The sequence below is a fragment of the Pongo abelii genome, chromosome 6, assembly GCF_028885655.2.
Source record: "Pongo abelii isolate AG06213 chromosome 6, NHGRI_mPonAbe1-v2.0_pri, whole genome shotgun sequence".
NCBI classification, from domain to species: Eukaryota; Metazoa; Chordata; class Mammalia; order Primates; family Hominidae; genus Pongo; species Pongo abelii.
The window spans coordinates 56,461,860-56,487,138 of NC_071991.2; the positions used below are offsets into that span (position 1 = coordinate 56,461,860).

A 25,279-nucleotide genomic window follows, 5' to 3' on the forward strand; every position below is an offset into this window, starting at 1 on the left:
TGAAAACCTTCAGAAATCATGAAAGGCAAAACTGTGTGTGCTTGTTCATACAGGAACACAGAACAGGATCAACGGATTGTAGCAGTGTCCATATTTTGATTGTAGTAATGTACTACGACAGTTTTGCAAGATGTTACCGTTGAGGGTAACTGGGCAAAGAATACATGGGAATCTCTCCATATTATTATTATTAAGACAGAATCTCGCTTTGTTGCCCAGGCTGGAGTGCAGTGGCTCGATCTCGGCTCACTGCAAGCTCCGCCTCCCAGGTTCACACCATTCGCCTGCCTCAGCCTCCTGAGTAGCTGGGACTACAGGTGCCCGCCATCACTCCTGGCTAATTTTTTGTATTTTTAGTAGAGACGGGGTTTCACCATTTTAGCCAGGATGGTCTCGATCTCCTGACCTCATGATCAACCCGCCTTGGCCTCCCAAAGTGCTGGGATTACAGGCGTGAGCCACTGCACTCGGCCCTTTCCATATTATTTCTTATGAATGCATGTAAATTTATACTTATCTGAATAAAAATTTTTAATTAAAAACCAAAAATCAAAACAAAAACCATGAAACAGAACAAAATAGCTGACAAACGGTGGAATTAATAATTTTTAGCCCTCTGGGTTACTGTGGGTAAGTATAATGAGCTGAGATCATATAAGTGCAACCTGGTATCACAGCTGGCATGGAGAGGCCACAGCCAGGCTAGTGCTCCTGGCCTTGTCTCTGTCAGTCACAAGCAGAGCATTTCTGAATATGAGTGAACAATTCAGAGCCAAGTCGACATAAATTGTAATGCTCTAAAAAAAGAAGTCATGCCCTCTTTATTCCTGAAGAGTCCCAAGCACACACTTGGCACTCATCAAACTATGCACAATGACTAATAATCTTCACCACTGGTTTCATTTTAGCTCTGGGTAATTTCTTCCCACAGATAGGCATAGGTCCTTCCCTGTGCACAATTAAGCTGGGCCATAAGTACATAACTACATACTTTACAATAAGGCTACTACCCCGGATACATAAATATATACTTTATAATAAGGCTACTACCCTGGAATTTGGCTGAAGAATAGGAGTATTGTCTGGAAAATTATCTAACAAGCACATACAGTTTTGCCTTTCATGATATTTGAAGGTTTTCAAATGTAGCCTTAAATCCCCTTTAAAAACTTGAGTTTATGTTAAAAATATAGAAACTTATCAAGTAGTCATGCAATCTTTGGGGGAATAAATTCATTAAAAATACTGTTCTGCTCCATGTGAGCAACTGAAGCACAAAGGTCTGTGTCTGCTGCATTTTTGGCACCATTTGATGAATCTGAAGGATGTGTGGGATCTTTTAGAAAAGTTTCTGGGCAGGTGAATTCCCTCTTGTCTACTCTGCCACTCTTTTTGGCAGTCTCATCTAGGTAATTTATCTCATTGAGGTCTCCTCAAAGGTAGCATTTGAAAACTAAAAAGTTTACCATGTTTTTTTTTTTTTGCCAAAAAGCAAGAAGTAAACCAATAAAAATCAAACTTCCAAGTGGGGAAAGATATACTCCTGTCCATCCTCCCCCATTCACTTCAAGTACTAATTCATCCTGAATTTCAAATGTACTTTTCTCTGAAAAGCTATGCCAAATACTCTGTAACAAACTTTTGTATAGAACATGGATATAAACATAGAACTTTCGAGTGGAAAGAGATTTCAGAGATCATCTAAGATTGGTTCCCCGTGCGGCGAGGAGCTTCTAGCCCACCTTTCCCTTTCCTGCTCTTTAGAGTAGTGCCCAGGTGGTTTAAGTGATTTGCTCAAGGTCAAGCATCAGAATTAACACTCAGGCCTTCCCACACATCATGCTACTTCCTCCAAAAATTACTTCTCCCCACTGCTCCCCACTTCCACCTCTGCCCAAAAAAGGAGGAAAGAGAGAAGATCCATAAAGTCATAATTAATGATATCCAAAACATGCGTTAAATAAATAAACATAGACACCTTTCTGGTATGTGCCTCATGCCTCAATATGCATCCAGCTGTAGGATGATCACATCTAAATAAGCCCAAGAGAAGTTTTGAAGTTTCCAGAATGAGAAAGTGCTTGCCCTCTTGTTTTAGCGGGTTTCAGTTTATTACTATCTAGTAATGCTGGATGGAGTCAGAAAGCACTCAACTCAGGCAGCATATCACAATACGAAATCTATTCTATGAAACAGAAATGTGGTAATAATTTTCAAAACATCAAAGTCTCTCTCTCTGAGTACACGAGATCCTTAAAACATTAAGAACACAATCCTTTGCCCCTCTCTCCCTGTATTTTGTGTTAATTTCTTACTCTGAAATATTAACTGTTTCTAAGACAACTCAATCAAGAAGTTTTCATCATCGCCCCCTCACTACTGAAGCATATCATCTAAAAAATTAATTCAAGAACATAAAAGTCTTAAAGATAGCACCGGATTAATTAGCACATGGAACAACAGAATGTCAACATGTTCAAGCAAATGCACAATTGCTGTTAACCTTCACTGAAATAATAGGGGAAAGGCTATAACTACTTTTCAGGATCATCATCTATTACTTTTAAAACCTGCAGTATATTCTTAATAATAAATGGAACAGCACAATCATTCACTTTTCATACAACACACACACAGTTTTCCAGTCATTTACAATTCACCAGTTACACTCAAAAATCGCCCCCCCCAACCCCCCCACCAACCACCACACCATCACTTCCACCTTTTATGAAAAGACAACAGTTTTGAGCCATTTAAAAAAGAGAGAGAGAGAATCCTGGCAGAAAATAATACACAGCTGTGATAATATCGTGTTATTTTAAAATACCATAATACAGTTTTACTTTTAATAATACAAGATAAAAAAGGAGCGTCTGTGAATAATTAGAGATTGCAGTCTGAAGCCGGTTACAGTCACTGCAATTGATGATAAACTGAAAACCCCTTGAGAGCAGGTAAATGCTTTGCAACCCTGACCCCCTCGCTCTCACATTACTTAACTACCCTGCGGTTCTTGCATTACATCACCATTCAAGCGATTGGTTCCTGCATTTTAACTCTCTCCCTGTCTCCTCCGATTAGGAGCGACACCGCAGCAAAGAAACTTCGCCCGAGTTTGCTCTTTCTCGCTTCGCTTTTTATTTGTGGCCCTTTTGCTCTGGTTGCTTTGGTTTGCTCTGCTTTTTTTTTTTTTTTTTTTTTTTTTCCTCTAACCCGGCCTCTGTTCAACTCATTCAGGTCTCTGTGCTAGAACAAAAACTCTGATCGAAGTGAAAAGAAATGCCTCTTCGGGCAAGAAGAGGAGCGGAGGGGCTGGGGAAAGAGGAGAAGGAGGAAGAGGAGAAACAAAGACGGGCAGAAAGGGAGAAGGGGGAGAAAATGAAGAGGAGGAGGAGGACGAAGGCTCAAAAACAGAAGGCAGTAGGGGCAAAAAAAATCTATAAAATCAGGAGAAAAGAAAATAAAATTAAAAACAAACCTCATGGACATCACTGAGGCTGAATTCCCTCCTGAGGTGCAGAACATGAGAGCTCTGGAATGAGTGTGTGTAGAATTTGAGCCAAAGCTTAACTAGCTTGAGTGAGTCATATCCTTCCCATTTGATTCCAGGCCAAGCGATGATGTAATGTGCTGGCCCTTCTTTTGCGCCTAGCTCTGGCTCTCCCTCCGGCTGGGCTCTCGCTCACTTGCTCTCTTTCTCCTGGTCTCGCCCTCCTCCCCCTTCTCCTTTTTAGCTCAGTGCTAGTGAAGTCACCATTTAAATCTGGCAGAACTGAAGCAAAAACTTCAATGTAACCAAAACAGCCCCAGGCTGAGTTCCAGACTCGGAGAGCCTTCGTGGTGCACTTGCCCTTAGAAACGGGTAAACAAAGGGGGAAACAGTGCCGCTGGGGATGGCCCTACAGCTGCCATCAGAGAGCTCCAAGAGGGACCCGGAGTTCTGCAGGCAGGGGTCAGCTGGTTCTGCTGGAAAAAAAAAAAAAAAAAAAATGCTGGTTTAAAAAAAAAAAAAAAGAGTGCCCTGTGTTTGGAGAAAGGGAAATAACATCAAGACACGTGTAGAGATGGGGAAGCAGGGAGTGAAAGATGGCAGGTTGGAAGGTCTGAGTGTGAAAAACCAACCTCAGTTAGCAGCTTGGGCTTTGGTTCAGAACCAGGTGACAGGGTTTCCATCGCCCAGGGCCCTTTTTTCCTGGAGCTGGATGGGATTTTCTGTTGCTGAATGCCAACCACCAGCCCTCTGGAGACCTCTCGCATCTGTCCTCCCTGTCAGCAAGGGCAAAACCACTTCTGGTCCAAACATGTGCCCGTGTCTGGAGCCACCAAGGGCTGTGAAATCACGGTCACTTCTCCCTTGGCCCCTATGGGTCACCCTGTCATGTGCTAAAGGAAAAAGACCCCAGCCACAAAACACAAAACTTGCCTTTCTGAGATTAGCATTCCACTCAGGTGAACCTTCCAAAGGAGAGGGAAGGAAGACAAGTTCTCCTTTAAAATGAAAGACAGGCTGTGCCCCCACAACTCAACTCGCTGGAGGGGGTGCTGGTGCGGGTGGGGCCATCTGTGACTTTAAAGAGGAGAACAGACAGTATGTGTGTCTCTTTTTTAATTACAGAGTGAGGAAAAACAGCCTGGGGAGGTGGGGGCAGTCAAGCATGATCCTTCACAAATGACAGTGAAGCCTTTTTAATGGCTGAATTCTACTCCTCACTTCACACCTCCCCACTCAGGGCTCCACCACAACAACAGTCCCGACACTACTCTATTAGCAGGGCTTTTTAACCCCATCGTCTCTCCGTTTTGCTATTTCTCCCCACCCTTCATGTTTCCTTCAAAAAGAAAAAAGTAACATGAAAATGGGAAGTTCACTAGAATTTCTTTTAAATACCACAAAAGCAGAAGAAAGGCATGAAGCTGCAATTATTTTTTTTTTTCCTTTTCCAAAAATGACCATGGCTTGTGCTACAGTCTATTGCCCCTAATGCCTTTTGTGGCCAGTGAATCAGGTAGGTAAGACAAACATTGTCTCTTTGCACGTTGCAAAGCAGAGAGGATCTTGACTTCTAAACTGTGTTTTTGGAGAAATCTCTCAGCTGATTAAAGATGTCCACTGATGGAGGTCAGGGATATTCATCTGAATCCCCTGGAATTTAAATCACAGCTTCAGAGAGTGTGGCGGTACTCAGGGTGAAGAGTTAAAAAGAAATATTTGCCCAAGGGTCTCCAGGACCCTGGGGGTTGGGGTGGGGAAGTGCTTTCTCCAGCAGGCTGCCCTTTGGCTTGACATCCTCAATTGATGCTGATGCCACAGTAGCTCCGAGTGACACCTTTATCAAGGCAGGCAGCTCTGAATTAGAGGTGATCAGCCATAATTACAGCTGGCGCCACTGAAGCCTGTGGCCTGACAGCGGCAAATGTGGTTGTTATAAAGTTTGGTCCACCATGTCAGTGGCCTGTATAACTCATTTACGTCTGACTTGCCAAGCAGCCATTGATTTTTCTTCTGCTAAGGGGAATAAATAAAACAAAATTTTCAATAGCTTCTACAAGCCTTTACACTTCAAGGCAGGTTGGCAAGATTTTGTATAAGCTACTTCTTCCTTTTTAAATGAGCCATTGACCATCTTGGTTAATATCAAGCTATGGACTTTCGCTTTCCCTTCTCTACCCCCAAAATCTCCCCTCCCCACTTTAGTTTTCTTATTTAAATGTTTTATTTATGTTACTATTTTTGGTGCAAAATGGATATGTGGTAGAGTTTTCCAAATTTACATCTTTTTGTAAGCTCAATGGGAAAATGTTCTCTGTAGGATTTTCCTTATACCATATTACCGGGGCTGGGTGAATCCACTAGATACCAGGCTTCTGCTGTTTTTCAGTGACATAGGCAAAAGGGACCCTGTGCTTTAAATAGAGGTGAGGTAAAGATGGCTTTCCTGTGCCTTGCTTGGGAAGTAACAAAGGAGATGATAGCTTCAGCCAATGCTGGGCACGGATCTCAGATAAGACCCGCCAGCATCATTGCTTCTGCCAGTAGGAGTAAGAGAACAAGAGGTTTGAAAGTGGCCAGTGTGCCTCTGATCAGGGAGTGACATCGCCAATGGGTACGGTGTTTCTAAAACCCAGACAAATGCCAAGGACCCAGAAATGTCTGGGTCTGATGATGATGCCGTTAAGCCACCAACGTGCCAGAACACTTCGACATCCCAATAAAACAACTTTGGAGTGCTGGCCTGAATTGAAATCAATTTCAGAGTTCAAAGGGTCTGAATATTTACATTTGCACTTGTTGTTCAGGACATAAATATTCCCTCCTGCCCCTTCCAAATCAGGCATTCCACTGGCTGCTGGATGCCTCCCCGCTTGAAAAGAAGCCCTACTTTCCCATTTTCCTTCCTGTGAGCAGCTAAAGAGAGACAAGATCCTGTTCCCAAAACGAAATTCCCCTCTGACTCAAGAGATTCCTTTTTCACCCATTTGGCCTTCTCCCCTACCCCATGTCCTAGCTGCTCCTCTGAAGAAGGGGGGCTTCATAGATAGAAGTCATAAGATGCTGTAATTCCAGAGGGAGGCTTCTTAGAAGTAGCCCCCGGCCAACAGGCTAGGTCTCCAGATTAGCTGGCTTGCTCAGGAATGCTTACAACACCCTCCTTTGCAGAGCGTGTCATCCTTGGGGAGAGGGTGGTGGGTACCGCGCAGCTGTTCGGTGTAACTCACTCACACACTCCCAGCTCCTGATGAAATGTTCGGCTCCGAAAAAGTGGAAACCTTTGAGATTTGAGCTCAGAGTTCAGAATGCTTTTGGACTCTTTCCAAACAACCCAATAGAAAAGGCACAACTTGGATTGCAGGGATGGAGGGGCTCAACAGCCGACTAGAGTAGACCTTTTGTGTGCCTGGGTGAATTTCTGAGCTCAAACATGTTATGGGAAACATAGCAAATATAAGAAACAATGGAGATCCTTCCTAGAGAGAGCTGGGTTTTTTTTTTCCCCCTCTTTTAGGTTTGAATTTATTCTCCTCAAGGAAAAGCATATCATCTTCTTTCAAACGTTGTTTTTAAAATTTAACCCAAGATTTCTACAGTCCCAATGGAGTTTGAGGGGCCAGATAATTTCAGAGTTAAATAAGCTGTAATGACTATCACATGTACCCAGCCATAAACCTAGTATTAAAAATTATTCAGAAAAAAGTGGCATCTCTTCCTTTTTTAATTTACAATAACCATCCAGGTGGTTTTCTAAGGCCTCCTTTGCAAATTGCTTCCAGTGAACCCTCTGGTCACAGACCACTGCACACCCACATGGTGTCATTCAGCATTCCCTTCAACCTGGGTGTCCCGTGTTTTCACAGTGGACAGAGGATGAGGGGCAGCCTAGGTGACCCGGTGCAGCATGCATCCTGAACCATGTGCAGGCAGGATTCGCTGGCTTAAATTGTCAGCCCCGCTGAAGTCAGCTCCAGGTGCTCCCAGAGAGAAGACAAGGGAGTGATCTGCCCTTGGTGACTCCTGTCGTGTAACTACTGCACCTCCTATACCCCAACCCTGGCACTGAGTACCCTTAGGCAATTCACTGGCCTTTCCTGTGTCAAAACCTATTTGTAATTCATGGATGTGGCAATGCTGAATGTGTCTCAAACAAAGGAATGAATTTATAATGGTGGAGGCATCAGGAAACCTTTGCGGGTGGATATTAAGAGGTCACAAGAGCCATTTGATTAGCCCTAAAATATTATCATCAATTCTGCTTCCTATAGTGTTTTTTCTCTAACTTCTTAAAATGTGCAAGTCATTGTACCACTTAAACCTAAACCAATGTCTGAAAGACAGTTGATACTCCTGGAATATTTGTTGAATAAATGAATGTGTGAATGAATGAATACAATCCTCAGCTCAGGCATTATCTTTTCCATGGTCTCCTTGCTGGGCTACCAGGCTGGGATAGGGGTGGCCACTACTCTGTGCTCCTTTGGCATCCTGAAGCAGATTCTATCCCAGCAATAAGCCAGCTATGGAGAGAATCTCTTCATGCTTGTCTTCTTCAGCAGCCATTTGCTTCTCCAGGGCACAGACTGTGCTATACATCTTCATCTCCCTAGCACCTAGCACCTGGCCCATACACAGTAGGTCCCTAAGAAATGTGACTGGGATTGGGCGTGGTGGCATACATCTATAGTCTTGCTACTGGGGCTGAGGTGGAAGGCTGAGGTGGAGGATCACTTGAGCCCAGGAGTTCAAGACTACAGTGGGGCATGATCGCACCACTGCACTCCAGGCTGGGAGACAGAGCTAGATTCTGTCTCTAATAATGACAATGATAATAATAGTAATAAATTAATTAGAGAAAAAGAAATGTAACTGAGCCTGAACTAGTGGCAACGCAGGCTGCTCGGTCTTCCCTGAATATGTTGCCTCCTGAAAGTTCTTTTTCCCGTTTGTATTATTGCTCACACTTTTTCTGCAGCTTCCTTAAGATCTGAAGCATCTAGAAAACCTATAACAAGAAAATCCTAGGAAATCTATTGGTCAGCCTTCTCCATCCCTACACTATACCTTTTCTCCCTGGAGGGCCTCAGATTCCTCTTGCACCCCTTTTCTTGGACCCCCACAGCAGGGATGGCAGAATGAGCACTCTGTGGTGGATGTCAGAGCAGCTGATCCTAGACTATTGTCACCAGCTTCCTACATGAGACATCCAGGGAAACTGGAACTTGAGGTGAGAGCAGCTAAACATTCTCCTGTTGGGACTTCTTGCATGGTTGTTGAGGTGCACTAAAAAAAGAGACACTGCCACCAGGACTTTATCATATCCAAAGAAAGGTGATGTCAGTTCTAACCAATCTCTTTGACTAGAGTGGGCACTACAGGAAGAACTCAAATAATGGTGGGGGACAGGAGGTCCAATTTTTTTTTTTTTTTAAGATAGGGTGATACAGTGTCTTGTTCTGTTGCCTAGGCTGGAGTGCAGTGGCATGATTTCAGTTCACTGTAGCCTTGACCTCCTGGGCTCAAGTGATTCCCCCACCTCGGCCTTCTGAGTAGCTGGAACTACAGGTGTGCACCACCATGCTTGGCTAATTTTGTTTACTTTTTGTAGAGACAAAGTCTCCCTATGTTGCCTAGGCTGGTCTTGAACTCTTGGACCCAAGTGATCTTCCCAGCTTGGCCTTCCAAAGTGCTGGGATTACAGGTGTGAGCCATAGTGCTCGGCCAAGGAGGTCCAAACTTTTGTGGGTAAAAGTTTATACAGGATTGGAGCCTAATGATGTTGTCAGACTAACTACACTGAATTCATGTTCTGGTGTTGAGTGGAGCCAAGACAAAGCATTGTAGCTGATCAAGACTGGCTCAGAGCAGTTATGCTTGGGAGAGGTGGACAACCCAATTGATGATGTGCAAGAAAGAGGCCTTTCCTGGAGGCTCTATGGGGAACCTTGGTTAAAGGAGATTATCAACCAAATTCCTACTTTCCCCTTTGACCAAGTGTGGTGACTGGACCAGTCCAGGTTGAAGCAAGTGAGGGGCCTAGGGTACAAAATTTAAGGAGGTACTCACTCTCAGGGGCAGGTCTGCAATTGTCCAACCCTGAGAATAATTGCCCCCTTAAATGTTGAGCCATAGGGGGCTCATTTGTGCCCCTTAGTCCAAGCCTTGTTTGGAGATAATTTTCTACTCTGTGTACTCATGAGCATGGGTAGGGTTAGTAGAATAATATCAGGTGAAGCTCTGGGCCTGCCTGGCTCTTTGGGGAGATGGAGAATGATGCCTGCAACAGACTAGACTCTTCCTTACAGTGTCAGCTTTCAGCAGTCTTTCCTTCTTCTCAATTAGCCACTGTGAGCTGAGAGTTGAACTAAAAGTTGTCTGATAGCAAAGTTGGGAATGCGACCATTCACTGTTTTGTACTGATACACTAACACCTTTTATAATCCAAGTGTTCCTCATGACCTGGGTTAATCCATGTGTCCAGAAGCAAGCACTGTTACCGGCCCTGGAATCAGGAGAGGCAATGTGGGAAGACAACGGTCTTAGGAACGTCATGATTCTGACCAGGGAGATTTTCCAAGGGATGAGGGTTGGAGTAGAGGCAGAGAAGAACAGAGCATTTTTATGGCATAACATCAAAAAGTAAGAAATGTAGAAGGCCACTTCCCTCGGGTCCTAAGAGGGCCTTACACTGCTCACCTGGTCTTCGTCCCCTCCCTTTTACACCCTGAAATCTCATCAGGGGCCACACTCTGAGCCAAACCTGCAAAGTCAATGCCTGCCCCTTTCCTGGAACCCCTAAGCCACTGGTTTCTGAGGCTCCCCTGGTGGGTCTCCCCATTTCACAGAGAGGACAACTTGGGGCTGCCAGAAGCTGACCATCATTTGCTGAGAATTTTTATCTGGAAAAGCAGTTCATGGGGACTTTCATAATCAGTGGAAAAATGTTGTCCCTTTGCACATGATAAGTTCAAAACACTGCAGTATCTGCTTTCTGAATATTCTCCCTCTGTCTCCCCTCAGCACTTTGCAATTCCACATAAAGGCCCTCAGAAAAGGATTACTTACATATCTGTAGGATAACCCTGAAAATATACTCTGCTGGCTGTTTTCATTGTTAAAACATGTTTAAATGAGAAAAAAAAAAAAGAACTACAAAAGTAAGAATGAGTTTGAAGAGGTTTTGAAGGTATTAGAAATAAAAAGGCAGGCTTAAACTAAGGAATTGTATTTGTGGTTTCATTTCTTTCCACAAGGATTCCAGCTGTAGAGCTCTGTGTCTGTTTAATAACTGACCTTCTCTTACACTGAGCAGAGAAGTTCACCAGTACTGATTTATTAAGAGGGTTTCTGCAAGGAGAATTCGCCCTCCAACACTTTTGCCCGGAGGGGATGAGAAGAATTTTTTTTAAACCCCAAACATGAAGCTCTTGGGACTTCCAAATGAAATTATCTATGTTTTTATTAACTGGGCCCCTGAGTTAAAAAGTTGGTTTTGATAAGGGTGAATAAATGAAAGAGAAAACTGCTGACATAATATTTTGGTTTCCAAACCCACTTCCACATTCTACTGTCCCTCTCAGGCCCATACATGACTGTGGTTTCTCTATTTACACCAGAATCCTGGAGAGAAAGGTGCAGTTAATCCTGCTTTATGGTAAAATTCATCTCTAAACTTTAACAAAATGATCATAGTGACTCTTTTAAATGCTTTGGTATAAGTTTTGATTTTTCTAGACATGGAGTACTATATGATTTATAAATAATGCAGGCTTGTCTTTTCCTTTTATTTTTATTTTTTTTGAGCAGAGTCTTACTCTGTCGCCCAGGCTGGAGTGTAGTGGTGCCTCTCGGCTCACTGCAATCTCTGCCAACGGGGTTCAAGCAATTCTGCCACCTCAGCCTCCCAAGTACCTGGGACTACAGGCGCACACCACCACACCCAGCTAATTTTTGCATTCTTAGTAGGGACAGGGTTTCACCATGTGGGCCACGCTGGTCTTGAACTCCTGACCTCAAGTAATCCACCTGCCTTGGCTTCCCAAAGTGCTGGGATTACAGGCGTGAGCCACTGCACCCAGCCTCTTTTCCATTCTTACAAGAGGAAAAGTAGATATTATGATGTCCAAGGGGTTCTGTAGATTTAGGAGTAAAAAGATTCTAAATTTCTTATTTCTTACAAAGTTGAAAATTCTTCCTTTATTAATAGAAATAGGAAGGAAAGTGAGATCCATGCACTGTCTGGGCCAATCCCAGTGCCCTTTCTTTCATTCATTCTCTCTCTCTCTCTCTTTCTCTCTTTCTTTCTCTCTTTCATTTTTAGAGATGGGGTCTCACTACATTGCCCAGGCTGGAGTGAAGTGGCTGTTCACAGGCACAATCATAGCTCTCTGCAGCCTCAAACTCCTGAGCTCAAGTTATATTCCCACCTCAGCCTCCCATGTAGCTGGAACTACAGTACAGGTATGTGCCACCACACTCGGCCAATTCCTTTCTTTTAGCACCCACCCAAACTGGAAAGCATGCATTTAAGCGGGTGTTAGAACATACTTTTCTTGGGCAATAATCCTCCTTGAAAAATCTAATGAACACTCTGACTCCTCCTTTTAACCGTGGACCCCAGGTTAAAAACCCCCAAGAGAAAAAGTATGCTCACTTTGTGTTAAACTTCAAGCTATGCCCTTTTACAGGTAAAGAAAAGCAGGCACAAAGAAATGAATCTCAATCCCTTGAAGGCTGACCCTTGGCCTGGCACTCAAATCAGCAAACATCAGTCGGTGGTTCTCAGATGTGGTGTGCCTGAGAATGTCTGGGGAATAGATTAAAACGTAGGTCTCCAGGTATTACCTTGGAGATTATATAGGTCAAGGTGGGGCCTTATTTCTGTGGTGCTATGACAGAATATGTATTTTTAAGCAAAACTCCCCAGAGATTTTGATGCTAGTGATCCATAGTCCACACTTGTACGTGGTCATCCTATGGTCATGGAAATTTTATAAATAAATAAATAAAGTTGATAAAGTAAATAAAAAAATATATAAATACATTTATATGTCTCTGCTGTCCATGCTCTGAAGGAGCTGTGATTGCCTTCCCCCTCTTCTATTTTAAGGTAAAAAGTATTTAGTAATCTGTCCTAAAGTGATCAAGGCTTTAGACATTGGCTATAGTGGCTTTTCCAAAACAGGATGCCCACAATGGATGGAAAGAAAACATCTGTGTTCACAGTAACGTAACACCCATCTGAACAGTCTATGGCATTATGGTCTCCAGGACCCATGATAAGATTAGGGTTTCCTGACCTGTGGCTAGTTTTGCAAGACATTTCTCTTCTATGTTTACTATCAACATTTCCAGATGTTTATTTTGCAATATTCCTAGTCTCCTAAAGTGACAATCATGAGAAGGGTATGCTGGGATGGGGGAAGGGATACCAGTGGTAACTGAGAAGTCTATTGCAGGTACCCATCTACCACGACTCTGGCATACCTTGATTATTTTCTTGAACTTTAGTTACACATCAACAGTGGCCTCTGGATACTAATGATTGCACAGGGTTTCCTTCTCTGGGGCTCTTCACCCATCACTCTCCCAAAAGGATGTTAACAACGTTTTTCAAAAGTCTTGAATTTCTAGGCTTGTAAAGAGCTACAGCACTTGAGAGGAGAAAGTGCCAGTCTATCCACAGACCCAAAAACACAAGTGACCCAGGAAGGGGAATGAGGATCGCGACCTGTGAGTCATCAAGGGCTGCATCTCCTGCTAAGTGGAAATTAAGTGTCTGAATTACAATGAGACTCCTTACATAATTTCTATTTGACCAACTCTTTGTCATATTAATACTGTCATAGCGCCACAGAAGCAGCCACGGAGACAGACACCACACACACAAGCCCAGGGAATAGACAAAATGAAAAACCTTGGTAGGTGCTGAATGTCTGGGAAAATAGTAACAATAATAATGCAATAATCCGTGTGTAGATTTGGAGGAAGAGGCAGTGAACCTGAAAAATAATGATAGTTATGATGAAAGCAAAGAGGCTTCCTACCTAGTTCTTTGGTCATGTACTATCTTCTAGCCTAGGGCCATTGAGCCTATTTCATCCTGACCCTTGCTGGAGATTTTTACACCCCCTTACTCAGAGAAGCTTTGTGTTGACAGAAGAGACTCTCCAAGACATGGAGAATGAAGAGATAGTGATTGTTAGGAATGACACAGATATCTGAATGAATTAGCTTTGGGGCAGTAATCCTCTTTAAAACTCTAGAGACTTTCAGAAATAAATAAGTTATAAATGCCTGTAAATCGCCCTTTCCATTTGGTAAAAATGTCTTTGGTGTTGACTTCTTATAGGCGAACCCAGAGTCTTCCTCATCTCAACTCTGCATTGCCGTCATATGTATCAGCATATGGCACCTTATCCCAAGCTGAAATAGGATCCACACTGCACCATTTTGCAAGGGTAGGTGGTTTTGAGTCTAGAAGGTCCTATAACTCAGTCTGAGGCAGTTCCGTCTTAATTTGTCAAAGTTTCTGTTATTTTAACAAAGGCTATTTGGTGTTACTTGATCCCTCCTGGCCTGGCCAAACCTCAGCACAATTGAGATCCTTTTGTTTCTCTCTCGTCTCCCCTTTCACTACCTCTCTCTACATTTCCTGATACCCTCTTCTTCCTAACTGGTTTCAAGTCATCTCACAAAAGACTTTAGCTGATGAAGACAAATTTTCCTTATTTCATATGCTGATAACGCAGGGAAAACCAAAGTCATAAGTTCTAAAGGTGGGCTCTGAGACACCAGGACAAAAGATGCTGGGGGCTGTGTTTTGTACAAGGATCCTGTTGAGTCCTTGGCTCTATTTCAGAGACACAGAAAGAAACAAAACAAACAAGATCCCAGACCTCAGGGAACCAGCATTCTAATGGGTCGAAAGAGATAATCACACGTAAACAAGCAAATACTCTTATTTTAGATCGTGATAATGGCTACAAAGAAAATAAAACATGGTGATGAGAGGGAGCATCGGATGTGGTGAAGACTTTTAGAACAAATAGTTAGGCAACTCCCCTCCAAAGAGATGACATTTTACCTGAGGATTGATTAGTGAGAAGGAGCCACGTATGGCTACAGGGAAGAGGTATACAGAGAGAACCACCTAGATAAATGCCCTAAGGCAGGAAGGAAATTGGTGTGTTTCACGCAAGAAAAGAAAGATCTTGGAGGGAAGGAAAAAGAGAGGGAAAAGAGGTAAACTGGGAGAGGTAGGTGGAGTATTGCAAGTCACTACAGAGTTTCTGTTTTATTTTAATTGGTGAGAAAAAGCCATTGGAAACTCTAGAGAAGGGACTAGCATAATCTGATTTTTATTTTAAGAAAATTGCATTAATTGCTGTGTGGAGAGCAGACTGTCAGAGGGAAAGAATTCGAGATTGGACAACAGGTAAGATATTTTGCAATAGTCTGGATGAGTAGTGATGCAGGCTTGTGCCAACTGTGGTGAAGAAGACTGTGATCACATGTGGTTTGAAAACATCCAGAGTTTTGTTTTGGACATACAGGCAGAGGAATCAGGAGAACAGAGGGACAGGAACATCTGAGCTCAGCAGGTCGGTCTGCACTGAAGACATCCAATGGGAATCAATTCCGATTGACTTTCTTTAAAGCCATAGGCGGTGTAAATCTCAGAAATGAGTCATGCAGGATACTCTCACAGTAAGAGGTGGGCAGAGAAGGATTAGCCAGTGAGCTGGGAGGAAAACCAGGAAGTGGACAGGGAAGAGTCCTGGAAGCCAATGTCAGTACAACAGTCACTTCAGATGACTCCAAAGTATACATTTGTTAGACATCAACTATTCAGTAGCTCCTGTAGCTGGGTTCTGCTCAGGAAAGAGATTAAAAGTCAACTCACTCTCAGCTGAGTGGGAGAATGGTCCTCCTTTTACCTAACACCTTCCTGCAAACGCTCCATCCCTTTTCCCTATGGTTGAAAATATCAAGAAAGGGACTCTTGTAATGCAGAAAATTTGAAGATCTTATTTGCAGGTAAGAAAAGATTAGGAACTTAAAAAAAAAATCTACCTGAGTCCAAAAGCTTTTAAATACCCTGCTGCCTATGTACCCTGTCCTTTTACCATCGATGCTCTTGGGGGAGTTAAAACACTGCTCTAACACCTAAATAAATATATGTAGTTTTGATATGCAAGAGATGAACTGTTGGACATGGCAGCCACACCTGTAATCCCGGCACTTTGGGAGGCTGAGGTGGGGAGATTGCTTGAACCCAGGAGTTTGAGACCAGCCTGGCCAACATGATGAGACCCTGTCTCTACAAAAAAATACAAAAATTAGTTGAGTGTGGTGGTGTACGCCTGTACTCTCAGCTACTTGGGAGGCTAAGCGGGGAGGATCACTTGAGCCTAAGTAGGTGGAGGTTGCAGTGAGCCGAGATCACACCACTGCACTACCACCTGGGTGGCAGAGCGAGAATTGAATGTCTCAAAAAAAAAAAAGAAAAGAAAAAAAAGAGTGATAAACTCCATGTCAACACGGGCTCTGCTTTATTCATTACCACTTTTGAAACTTGGCAAAAATGATAAAATTAAAATTGCCCATGGGCATGAGATGTAGACCTTCTTTAGCTTCTAAGTTTAGAGAGCAAGATTAAAAAGAAAATCATAAAGCATGTTTTAAAGCAATACACTTTATTAATGTATGTGATTTTAAGACTTCTATGCCATTTCTCACTTTGAGAGGGTCCCAGGACAGTTTGGGAATGTGGGCTGCCCAGCGGGTTCTAAGAGCTGCTTTCCAGGGGACAATAGGAGCAGATGCTTTCTGGATTTTTCTCCATCTGTGAAAACAGGTATCCTGGGACAGGTTTTAAACTGGGGAGGTCCTTTTAGAATGTGTGATGATAGCCATTGTATTAGACCCAAGAGGCCCTGAGTATAAAAACAAATGGAAGATTTGAGAAATTCAGCATCCCAGATTGCAAACACCAATTAATACATTTTAAGATTTAAAAGCTAAGTTGTGGATGTTTCTGAAAATCCTTATATTACTCTGGGTAAATCCAAGTTTTGCTCAACAGTAGTGGCACTGGGTCTAAATCAATCTTTCCCTCCCCAGAAGATGGCCTACACTGACTTAGAAAAGGGCAGTAGAGGTAAGGTATGGGGCGGGTGGTTTCTGGGGTCCAGGGGGCTCAAGGTAATCTAAGAGGCCAAATGCTATAATGGTTACTTCAAATTTATGGAAAAAGAGCAGGAAAATATCCTAAAATTTTCAAAGTCCTTTGTTAATACAATCTCATACAGTGTTGGAGCATGAAAATTTTAAAGTCCAAATTTCCTCATTCTGCAGGTGAAAAAACTGAAGTAGGGAGAAGTTAAGCTGCTTGCTTGCTCAACCACTCCAGGCCCCCTTCTGAGTATTTCAGAGCTGTTTCTATGACAGCACTGGGAGGGCTGGTATCTCTGGATTGTAGGGGAGGTCTCATTCAGTAATTTCCCTGAATTCGTTGTTGGCTTTGGGCTGGGGAGTGGAAGCTGTGAAACTGAACAATATGTCAGCCTTGGGTCTGAGGCCCAGGGCATTTCCCGTTAACCAGGTCAAGACAGCCAGTCTCTGTCAATCAGAGTTTATCAGAGCCTATTTTATAGTACGTTATTAAATGCCATGATGTTTTTGTAACCAAATAAATGCATTATGAACAGAGCATTTTTTTTTTTCTGCAGTTCTCTACAACATGCTGGATATGTTCTTAGAAGCAGATAAAAAGCAGCAGGGACTCTAGGCACAATAATACCAATTTATATGTGTTACAAAGCAATCTGTTATCTCCTTTAATCTTCTTAAAACTTTTCCCAAGGAGAAAACTGAGGTTAGAAAGGTATAATGACTTGGTCAAGAACACAGAGTTATTAACTAGATCCCAGGTCTTTTAAAACCTAGTCCATTGTGTGTGTGTGTGTGTGTGTGTGTGTGTGTGTGTATGTGTGTGTGTTTTCCATAATACAACTGATCTCCTTGTCTGGTGTCCTGAATGTGTGTTGTTTTATTTTAGAAAGTGATTTTTGTATTTAATTGGTTGGGATGATTGCAACTTGTTTTTTAATTTATTGTAGTAAAATATACATAACGACAAAATTTACCATTTTCATCTTTTTAAGGTGTAAAGCTCACAGGCATTAAGTACATGGTTGAAACTTTGAAGGTAAAAAAGATTAAGAAAGTGCAATAATAATTATTATAAGAAAAATAAGAGCTAAATTAGAAAGTCCTTGCCAAATGCCAAGCAATGTGCTAAGAGCTAATCTGTAAGGTCTCTTCACATTCTAAAAGTAAATCTGGCTATTTTTATCTTTCTTTTACAGTTGAGGAAACAAAAATTCAGAGAGGTTAAGTAACTTGCCCAAGGTCACACAGCTGGCACGTGGCAGAGTCCAGTCACACACTTAGGCAGTTGATTGATGTGTTCATACTCTAATCCACCCCACCTTGTTGCTTTTTCTTTGAGGCCACTAAACAAAACAAAGAAGAACTGAAAGGCTCAATTCGTCTTTCTTGGTTTCTCTGTCTGGTTGTAACCTTCACATGTTGACCGGCGACTAAGCAACCCAAGTCCCATCAGAATTTTAGATGAGGTACCTGAGACAGGAAAAAAGGCCAAAGTCTCTTGCTTCTCCCCAGTCTGAAAAATTAGGATTGCTCTGTTCTAGTTGAACTAGCAACATCTAAGAGTCACCCAAGGTACCCAAAATTATGCTTATGCTAAAGTAAGTGATAAGAGAACCTCAGTTTTCTGGGACGAGATCATAGAAAGCAGGAAACGTATTTTTAAATAGGAAATGTCTGAACTCATTTGACAATAAATATCACTAAAAAAACTCAACCAATTTAGTATACACTTTTTTTTTTCTTTCTGAGACAGGGTCTCACTCTGTCACCCAGGCTGGAGTGCAGTGGTGAGATCACGGCTCACTGCGGCCTTGACCTCCCAGGCTGAAGCAATCCTCCCCATCTCAGCCTCCCACATAGGTGGGACTACAGGCCTGCCCTGCTCATTTTTAAAAATTTTTGTAGGGACAGGGTCTTGCTGTTTCCCAGGCTAGTCTCAAACTCCTTGCCTCAAGCGATCCTCCCACCTCAGCCTCCCAAAGCACAGGCATGAAGTCACCACTCTCCGCCACAGTTATATTTTCTGCAACAGTCCATTATCAAAAAGTATGTGGCCAAGTGCAATCGCCTGAGGCCAGGAGTTCGAGACCAGCCTAGGCAACATAGTGAGACCCTGTCTCTATTTAAAAAGAAAGGGAAATGGATTTTTACAAATTGTTTTAAAGAAATGTAATGGTAACTTCCTCAACAAAGCAGGCTACTATAGAGTTGTGGAAAGAATACACACTGTACCAACATGCACATGCCTATATATTTTTATATTAGTGAACTTCTTTGTTTTGACTTGTATTGATTTATAGTTTCAGGCTTTTTAGATGGCACATGGGAGATACGTAGAATTAAAGACAAACTTAAGACAATTACCTCATATAAGCTACATATCCCCTTATGCCGTACTCCGTATCAAAGTAGTCATAGATGAAATATGTTTATATTATTTTGGGGTGAAGTGTCAGCTTCTCTTAGTCTGCATTAATGACTACAGAAAACATTCCTAATGATGGAAACACAGTAGCCCAAATTCAGGTAAATGGTCTTAATGGAGAGATACATTTAAAATCACCTACTAAAAGGCAATGAGCTCAAATATAGTAGCCCTGCCTTATTCACAGCTTGGCTTTCTGCCGTTTCAGTTACCTGCAGTCAACTGCAGTCAGAAAACAGGTGAGTACGGTACAATGAGATATTTTGAGAGAGAAAGAGAAAGCACCTTCACATAACTTTTATCACAGTATATTGCTATATTGTTCTACTTTATTATTAGGTATTGTTGTTAGTCTCTTATTGTGCCTAATTTACAAATTAAACTTTATCATAGGTACGCATGGATAGGAATAAGCAGTATATAGAGGGTTCAGTATGATCACAGATTCAGGCATCCACTGGGGGTCTTGGAAAGTGTCCCCTGTAGACAGGGAGAATTATTGCAAGTACTTTTCACACCATGTACCAACTGGTCTCAAAAACGTTTTACTTTCTCTCGCATGTGGCAGAGAACATGAGAACACGGTCAAAGGGGATAGTGACAGCAGGAGAATTGGTACAGAAAGCAAGAAGAGAAGCCCAAGGTAGCAGGGGCTCCCCTTGTTGTGCCTGGTGTGTCTGTCCCTTGAGCAGCCCTTGGCTTTGAGCTGACAGTTACATCCTTATGGCAGGGCACAGGATGACGCAGATCCTAGGAGCAGGTGAAATTACAGCAACAAAGATTCTTGACACAGGAAACAGACTTCCAGAGCTTACGGTAAAACAGTAAATGCTTTACTTCTATGAGCTTGGCTTGTAGCCACTGTTATAAAAATCAGCCAAGCCATCCCCTGATGCCCTTGATGTGATGGTCCTGTGTTGAAGATAGAGTCCCAAAGTGGTGTTTTGTTGTTGTTGTTTCTTTTTATTTTGAAATAACTTCCGATTTTCAGAAGTGTTGTAAGGCTAGAGCAGAGCCTTCCTGTATACCCTCCACCAGCTTCCCCTCATGGTAACATCTTACACAACCCTGGTACATTTACCAGAACTGAGAAATTGATGCTGATATAGTGCTATTAACTTAGCTACAGGATTTATTTGGATTAGTTTATTTCACTAATTTCATTTCCAGGAACCAATCCAGGACACAAACATAATGGGGTTTTAATCATTTTATTCCCTTGCTCAAAAAACAAGCTCTCAATTGCTAACAAATCAAAGTAAACGTTGCCTAGTTATTTGGTCACATCCTATATTTTAGCGTCATCTGCCACTATTCACCAACATGTACCCTATAAGTTTTGGCTAGAGCCAAACTGGACATGTTTGCTTTTTCTCAATATATCTTGATCTTCCCTACATCTATAACTTTGCTTATGCTGATCCTTCAACTTGAAACATCCGTCACAGCTCATAGTTCTGCAGTTTCTATGAGACCCATATCAAATGTTTTCATTGCAAGAAAGGGTTCCTGGTACCTCAAGCCAGATGTGTTCTTTCTTGCCTAAGAATTTCTGGTGCACAGTATTGGTGCCTTTTTCATGTTGCATACTGGGAAGGATACTACTACACGGGGCCTCAGAGCAGGGTAGAGTGAAAGGACAAGGTCTAGAACTGAGGGTCAGCAAGAGGGCCCCAGCCTCTGAAAGAGGAGGGTAGCAGCGGGCCGTGGACAGAGCATTGTGGTGAATTTGACATGAAACTTCACACTTTCACTCACCGGTAAAACTGAATGCCATAGCACGCTTGAGGCCTAACGGTATGATCTGATTCTAATATGGACTGAAATTATAGAAATAATATAAAAGAACCAGATAGTTCCTACCTAAAATATTCCCCATTGCTTTCAATGTAATAAAACCTATTTTCATCCAAATCTGTTTAGAAGAAAACCTAACCCTTTGTGAACTCATTTTGTTTTGGTTTTTGTGCATACTTCCTTCTCCCTTCTTTACCATATTAAAGATTAAATCAGTATTTTTTGTTGTAACATAAACTTTACAGGAAAACATATATTACATTGGCTACAGCAATTCTTTTGTCGTCGTATAAAACTACACTCACAATTGCATAATTACAACAGAATTCTGTATAGTTACAAACATATAATAAAAGTAATTACTAAAATAATGAGAAATAAACTTTGACATATCCAGAGATGTTTACAAAACCCAGACAATGGAAAAGAATATATGACCCTTTATTTTGGAATGCAAACAACTCATTTTTTCCTTCAATTAAAAGATGCTATACTCTTATTATTAGTTTTCTTATATGTCTTTTAGCATTAAGCTAGCAAAGAATTTAATAAAAACTGAACAGCATAAAGTGAGGTCATGCATTAGACCTGGGAGGGGAAATTTCATGAAGTTTCTTTCCGTGTCCTCATAACAATGAGTCCTGAAACAAGTAGAGTTTATTAGAGACTTAAATGTGGTACAACCTAACTATAGATTAGTTTATGAAAATGTGTGATTTTTGTATACAACTCTGTAGTACTCAAGGCTGGGGAAATTATGCGAGAAGAAGTATGATTAACTTCATGTGACTGAAAGGCAGATGTGCATTTTTTAAACCTTTAAATTGTCTCACATAACGTAAATATTCTCCTTTTTAAAGGCAAAGCAAAAGTTTGAAAACTTTGTTAATAAGAACTAAATATTAACCACTTGCCATATTTTTCAGTCTAACATATTTCTCAAAGAAAAGTATAAATGTGGACTAATTTCGAGTCCATTGAACAGGTATTTGTTTTCGTTTCCTCGGCTTTGTCATTTTAAGGAGACAGGCTGGATGTGACTTCAAAAATGATTGTATAGAAAAATGTTTATTTTATTTGCAAACTTAGAAACATTTTGTGAGTTTACAAATAAACAGAATGAGTTCTTATATAACACCAAGAAGTTTTTTTTTTTAAACGGTTTCATCTTTTTTTTCTTTTCTCTCTTTTATTTTTTTAAAACATCATCTACTTAGAGAATGATTCCCATCCCAAAGAAAATATTTGGGCAGATTTATTCATATCCTTGGTTTGAAAAGGATATAAGCAGGCTAAGCATATTTCATGGAAGAAAGGAAATATGCCCACAGTTTCTTTTATATATTAACAAGTGCTTTCTATTCCAAAACCTCAAAATATTCTGTATCTTTAAAAATTTGAACACCCTCGAGATAGAAATTTCTAAGGGGTCACATAGCATTTTAATTGCCCCAAACAAAACTTGCTGGCAGTTTCAAGCAACTAGATAGGAAGGGTAAGCGCTTACAAGAACACACTCATGCCAATAAATAGTATCCTTGATAATTCTGATTGACATTCCAGCTCCCACAGTGGGATTCAAAAGCCCCACCCACGGACAGCATGCATCTGAGAATTGTTTGAAGGTGCGTATCTTTTGGATTTGTTTACAGTGGCTTGTTCAGGCCTAAGACAGAATTTTCTACATGATTCCAAGAGCATCAGTCCTGGTTTCACTCTTCACAAAAAAGTAGATCCCCAAGTCTTGTCGCTGGTGACCTACTTGATCCAAGCAAAGTTTGTGACAAGCAAGCTCCACTATAATCAAATAACTAGGGGAATCATTTTGAGGTTTTCTTTTTTTTTTTTTTTTTTCGTGAGAAAGGGTCTCTCTCTTTTGTCCAGGCTGGAGTACAGTGGCATAATGATAGCTCACTGCAGCTTTGAACTCAAGTGAGCTCAATTGATCCTCCTGCCTCAGCCTCCAAGTAGCTGGGACACACTCCTGGCTAATTTTTTATTTTTTGTAGAGATGGGGTCTCATGTTTCCCAGGTTGGTCTTGAACTCCTGGGCTCAAGTGATCCTGATCCCCTTGCCTGGGCCTCCTGAGTAGTTGGAATAACAGGCATGAACCACCATGCCCAAATTTGACAAAGTTTGTTGAAGTGGGATTTAGCTTGCAATGTATCCATTTTCTCCTGTTCTGTTGTACCCTTCCTTTTTCTCTTCCCTTTCTTTGGGCTATCTGGTCCATGGCGTTTATTTTAAATAAAAAAAATATATTTTAAAAGTAAAGCAGGGTTTGGACTGATTCTCAAAAAAGCCGCACCTGCATATGTAAAGGATCCGTTAACATCAGGAAAGGAAAGTGATTTGGGACTGACTCAAGTCAGGGAACTACCCACTGAATCATCACTGACACCTCCAGGGTTTCTTTGGAGGTCTCTCATAAGAACAGGGATCTAGCCCAACCCTGTTCAGCTTATGAGAGCTCAGCTGAAGGTGGTATGGCTGCTGGCCACATTACTCATTGGGGATATTGAGTCATATACATTTATAAGGGGTGGGCACAGAACATTAAATATCCCTAAGGTGTTTTGTAGCTTGAACGGTGTTGCTGAGTGCACGGAGGGACAGAGCTCAATTTCTGATTTTGGGTATGACATGCAAGTTTCATCTTCACAACATGCATTTCTCATTTATTATTCAAACTCTTGGCAATCGCTCCTTATAACTCAACATTCACAGATTCCCAAATAAAAATGTTTACTATTTTTTGAGAGATGAAATGAAAAAAGACAGCAAAAAATAGATTCTTCTTACTGTTTTTTCTTTAGAAAGTTTAGGCCATTTAATCCACCATGGGTGGAATGACTTTTACATGGGATATTTTTAAGGGTGTCGGCGACACTCTTTGTTCTTCCTTGTGCTTTAGACTTGCCTCTTAATTCTACTTGCGAAAGTTAACCTCAGAATTTAGATCATGCCTACAGTATGGTGCCCAGACTGATCTCAAACTTCTGGGCTCAAGCAATCCTCCCACCACAGCCTCCCAAGCAGCTGAAGACTAAATGTGATCTTTGAATAATGGCTTCGCAAGATGGATAAATCTTCTATTCTCTCAACGACTATTTTCTGAGAATTATCAGTTCAAGCCATATTCCCCCTATATCCTGCCAAATTCCTCCTTTTTACCAAAAGAAAAAAAATGGATAATCTTGCTTGTCTGTTTTTCCCCCTACTTTCTTTATAAAGTTCCTAAATACATTCTTGTAAGTTTCATTTAAACTAGGGCATTTGGTAAGTTGATAGTTATAGCATGCTCACAGCTGTGGGAAAACTGACATAAAAAATAACCAGCTCAGAAAAATGGCCCATGTACAACATCTTTGAGTTTTTATGTTTTATTAGCAATTTGGACTCATTACTGTTTGGGGGAAGAAGGAAGGGAGGTAGATGTTTCTGCAAGTTGTTTCTTTAATGTATTAAGCAGAGTTTTCTAATCAGGTTTAATGCAACTCTGCCTGGCCCTTTTAGCTGGGCTGTAGGAGACACAGGCAACATTGACCACTGGTTTCCACTCTCCCCCACCCCACCCTCCCCATACACCTCCTTGGCCCTCTCTGATGGTCCTTCATGGAAATTCATTACCCAGCAGCAGAGGTCAAGCTAGGTATTTTGTGATGCTTCCATAGAAAAACGAGATAACCTCCTTATCGCAACCCAATATGTTCTCTGATCTTTCCCAGCTTTTGTCTTTTTCTTAGCCTTTTGGGCAAAGGCATGATAACCACTTGGCTCACAACTGCCACACTGTCACTGTGGTTTTGAATTATGATGACCAGAAAGAGCCGGATAATATTTAATAGCCTGAGATCACGGACTTCCCTGACATAACACTTAGCCAGGTCTGTCTTCCTTTCACAACCCTCATTATTTGTACCTGTTCTGTGACTTCTGGGAGGATACACTACCTCTAAAACTCTCTTTTTCTTCCCTTTTTGCTCTTCTGGGGTATTAATTTCCCCTTCTCCACATGAAAGGGCTGTCCATTTTGTTACCAAAATGCACTAATGCAGACTAGAAGAGTTCTGTTCCTAATCTTTTATGAATCTTGGTGAATCTTTGGAATATAAAAACAAACTGCATGCTGAAATAGTCTTCTGTGGCATACCTCAGGAAAATCACCAATTATCACATTTGAGAAAATGTTAAGTACACAGGTATCATGTCTTCCAACTCAATGGTTACCCTTTCCCTAGGAACACAGGAACTATGATGGAAAAACGGTAGGCACAAGGGAAGTCAGAGGGATAAAATGGGAAATCTCATTTTAGTCAAACCTTCACACTTGGAGAGAGAAAGGAAGGAAAGAAGAGAGGAAGGAAAGGAAATTTAGACTTGCCTCTTA

General features: G+C 41.6%; 1 protein-coding gene across 4 annotated transcripts in view; it reads right to left on the reverse strand.

Moving 5' to 3' along the window:
* Window positions 1-25,279, reverse strand: part of CREB5 (cAMP responsive element binding protein 5) — a 416,932-nt gene that overhangs the window by 137,184 nt on the left and 254,469 nt on the right. Inside the window, exon 1 of one of the 4 annotated variants that reach the window (XM_009242928.4) lies at window positions 3,479-3,892. The exons of the other annotated variants lie outside the window; for them this stretch is intronic. Within the exon in view, the coding sequence (XP_009241203.1) occupies window positions 3,479-3,525 (47 nt within the window). The 5' untranslated portion in view covers window positions 3,526-3,892. Of the gene's footprint in view, window positions 1-3,478; window positions 3,893-25,279 lie in introns of those variants that run through there. 4 annotated transcript variants of the gene reach the window in all.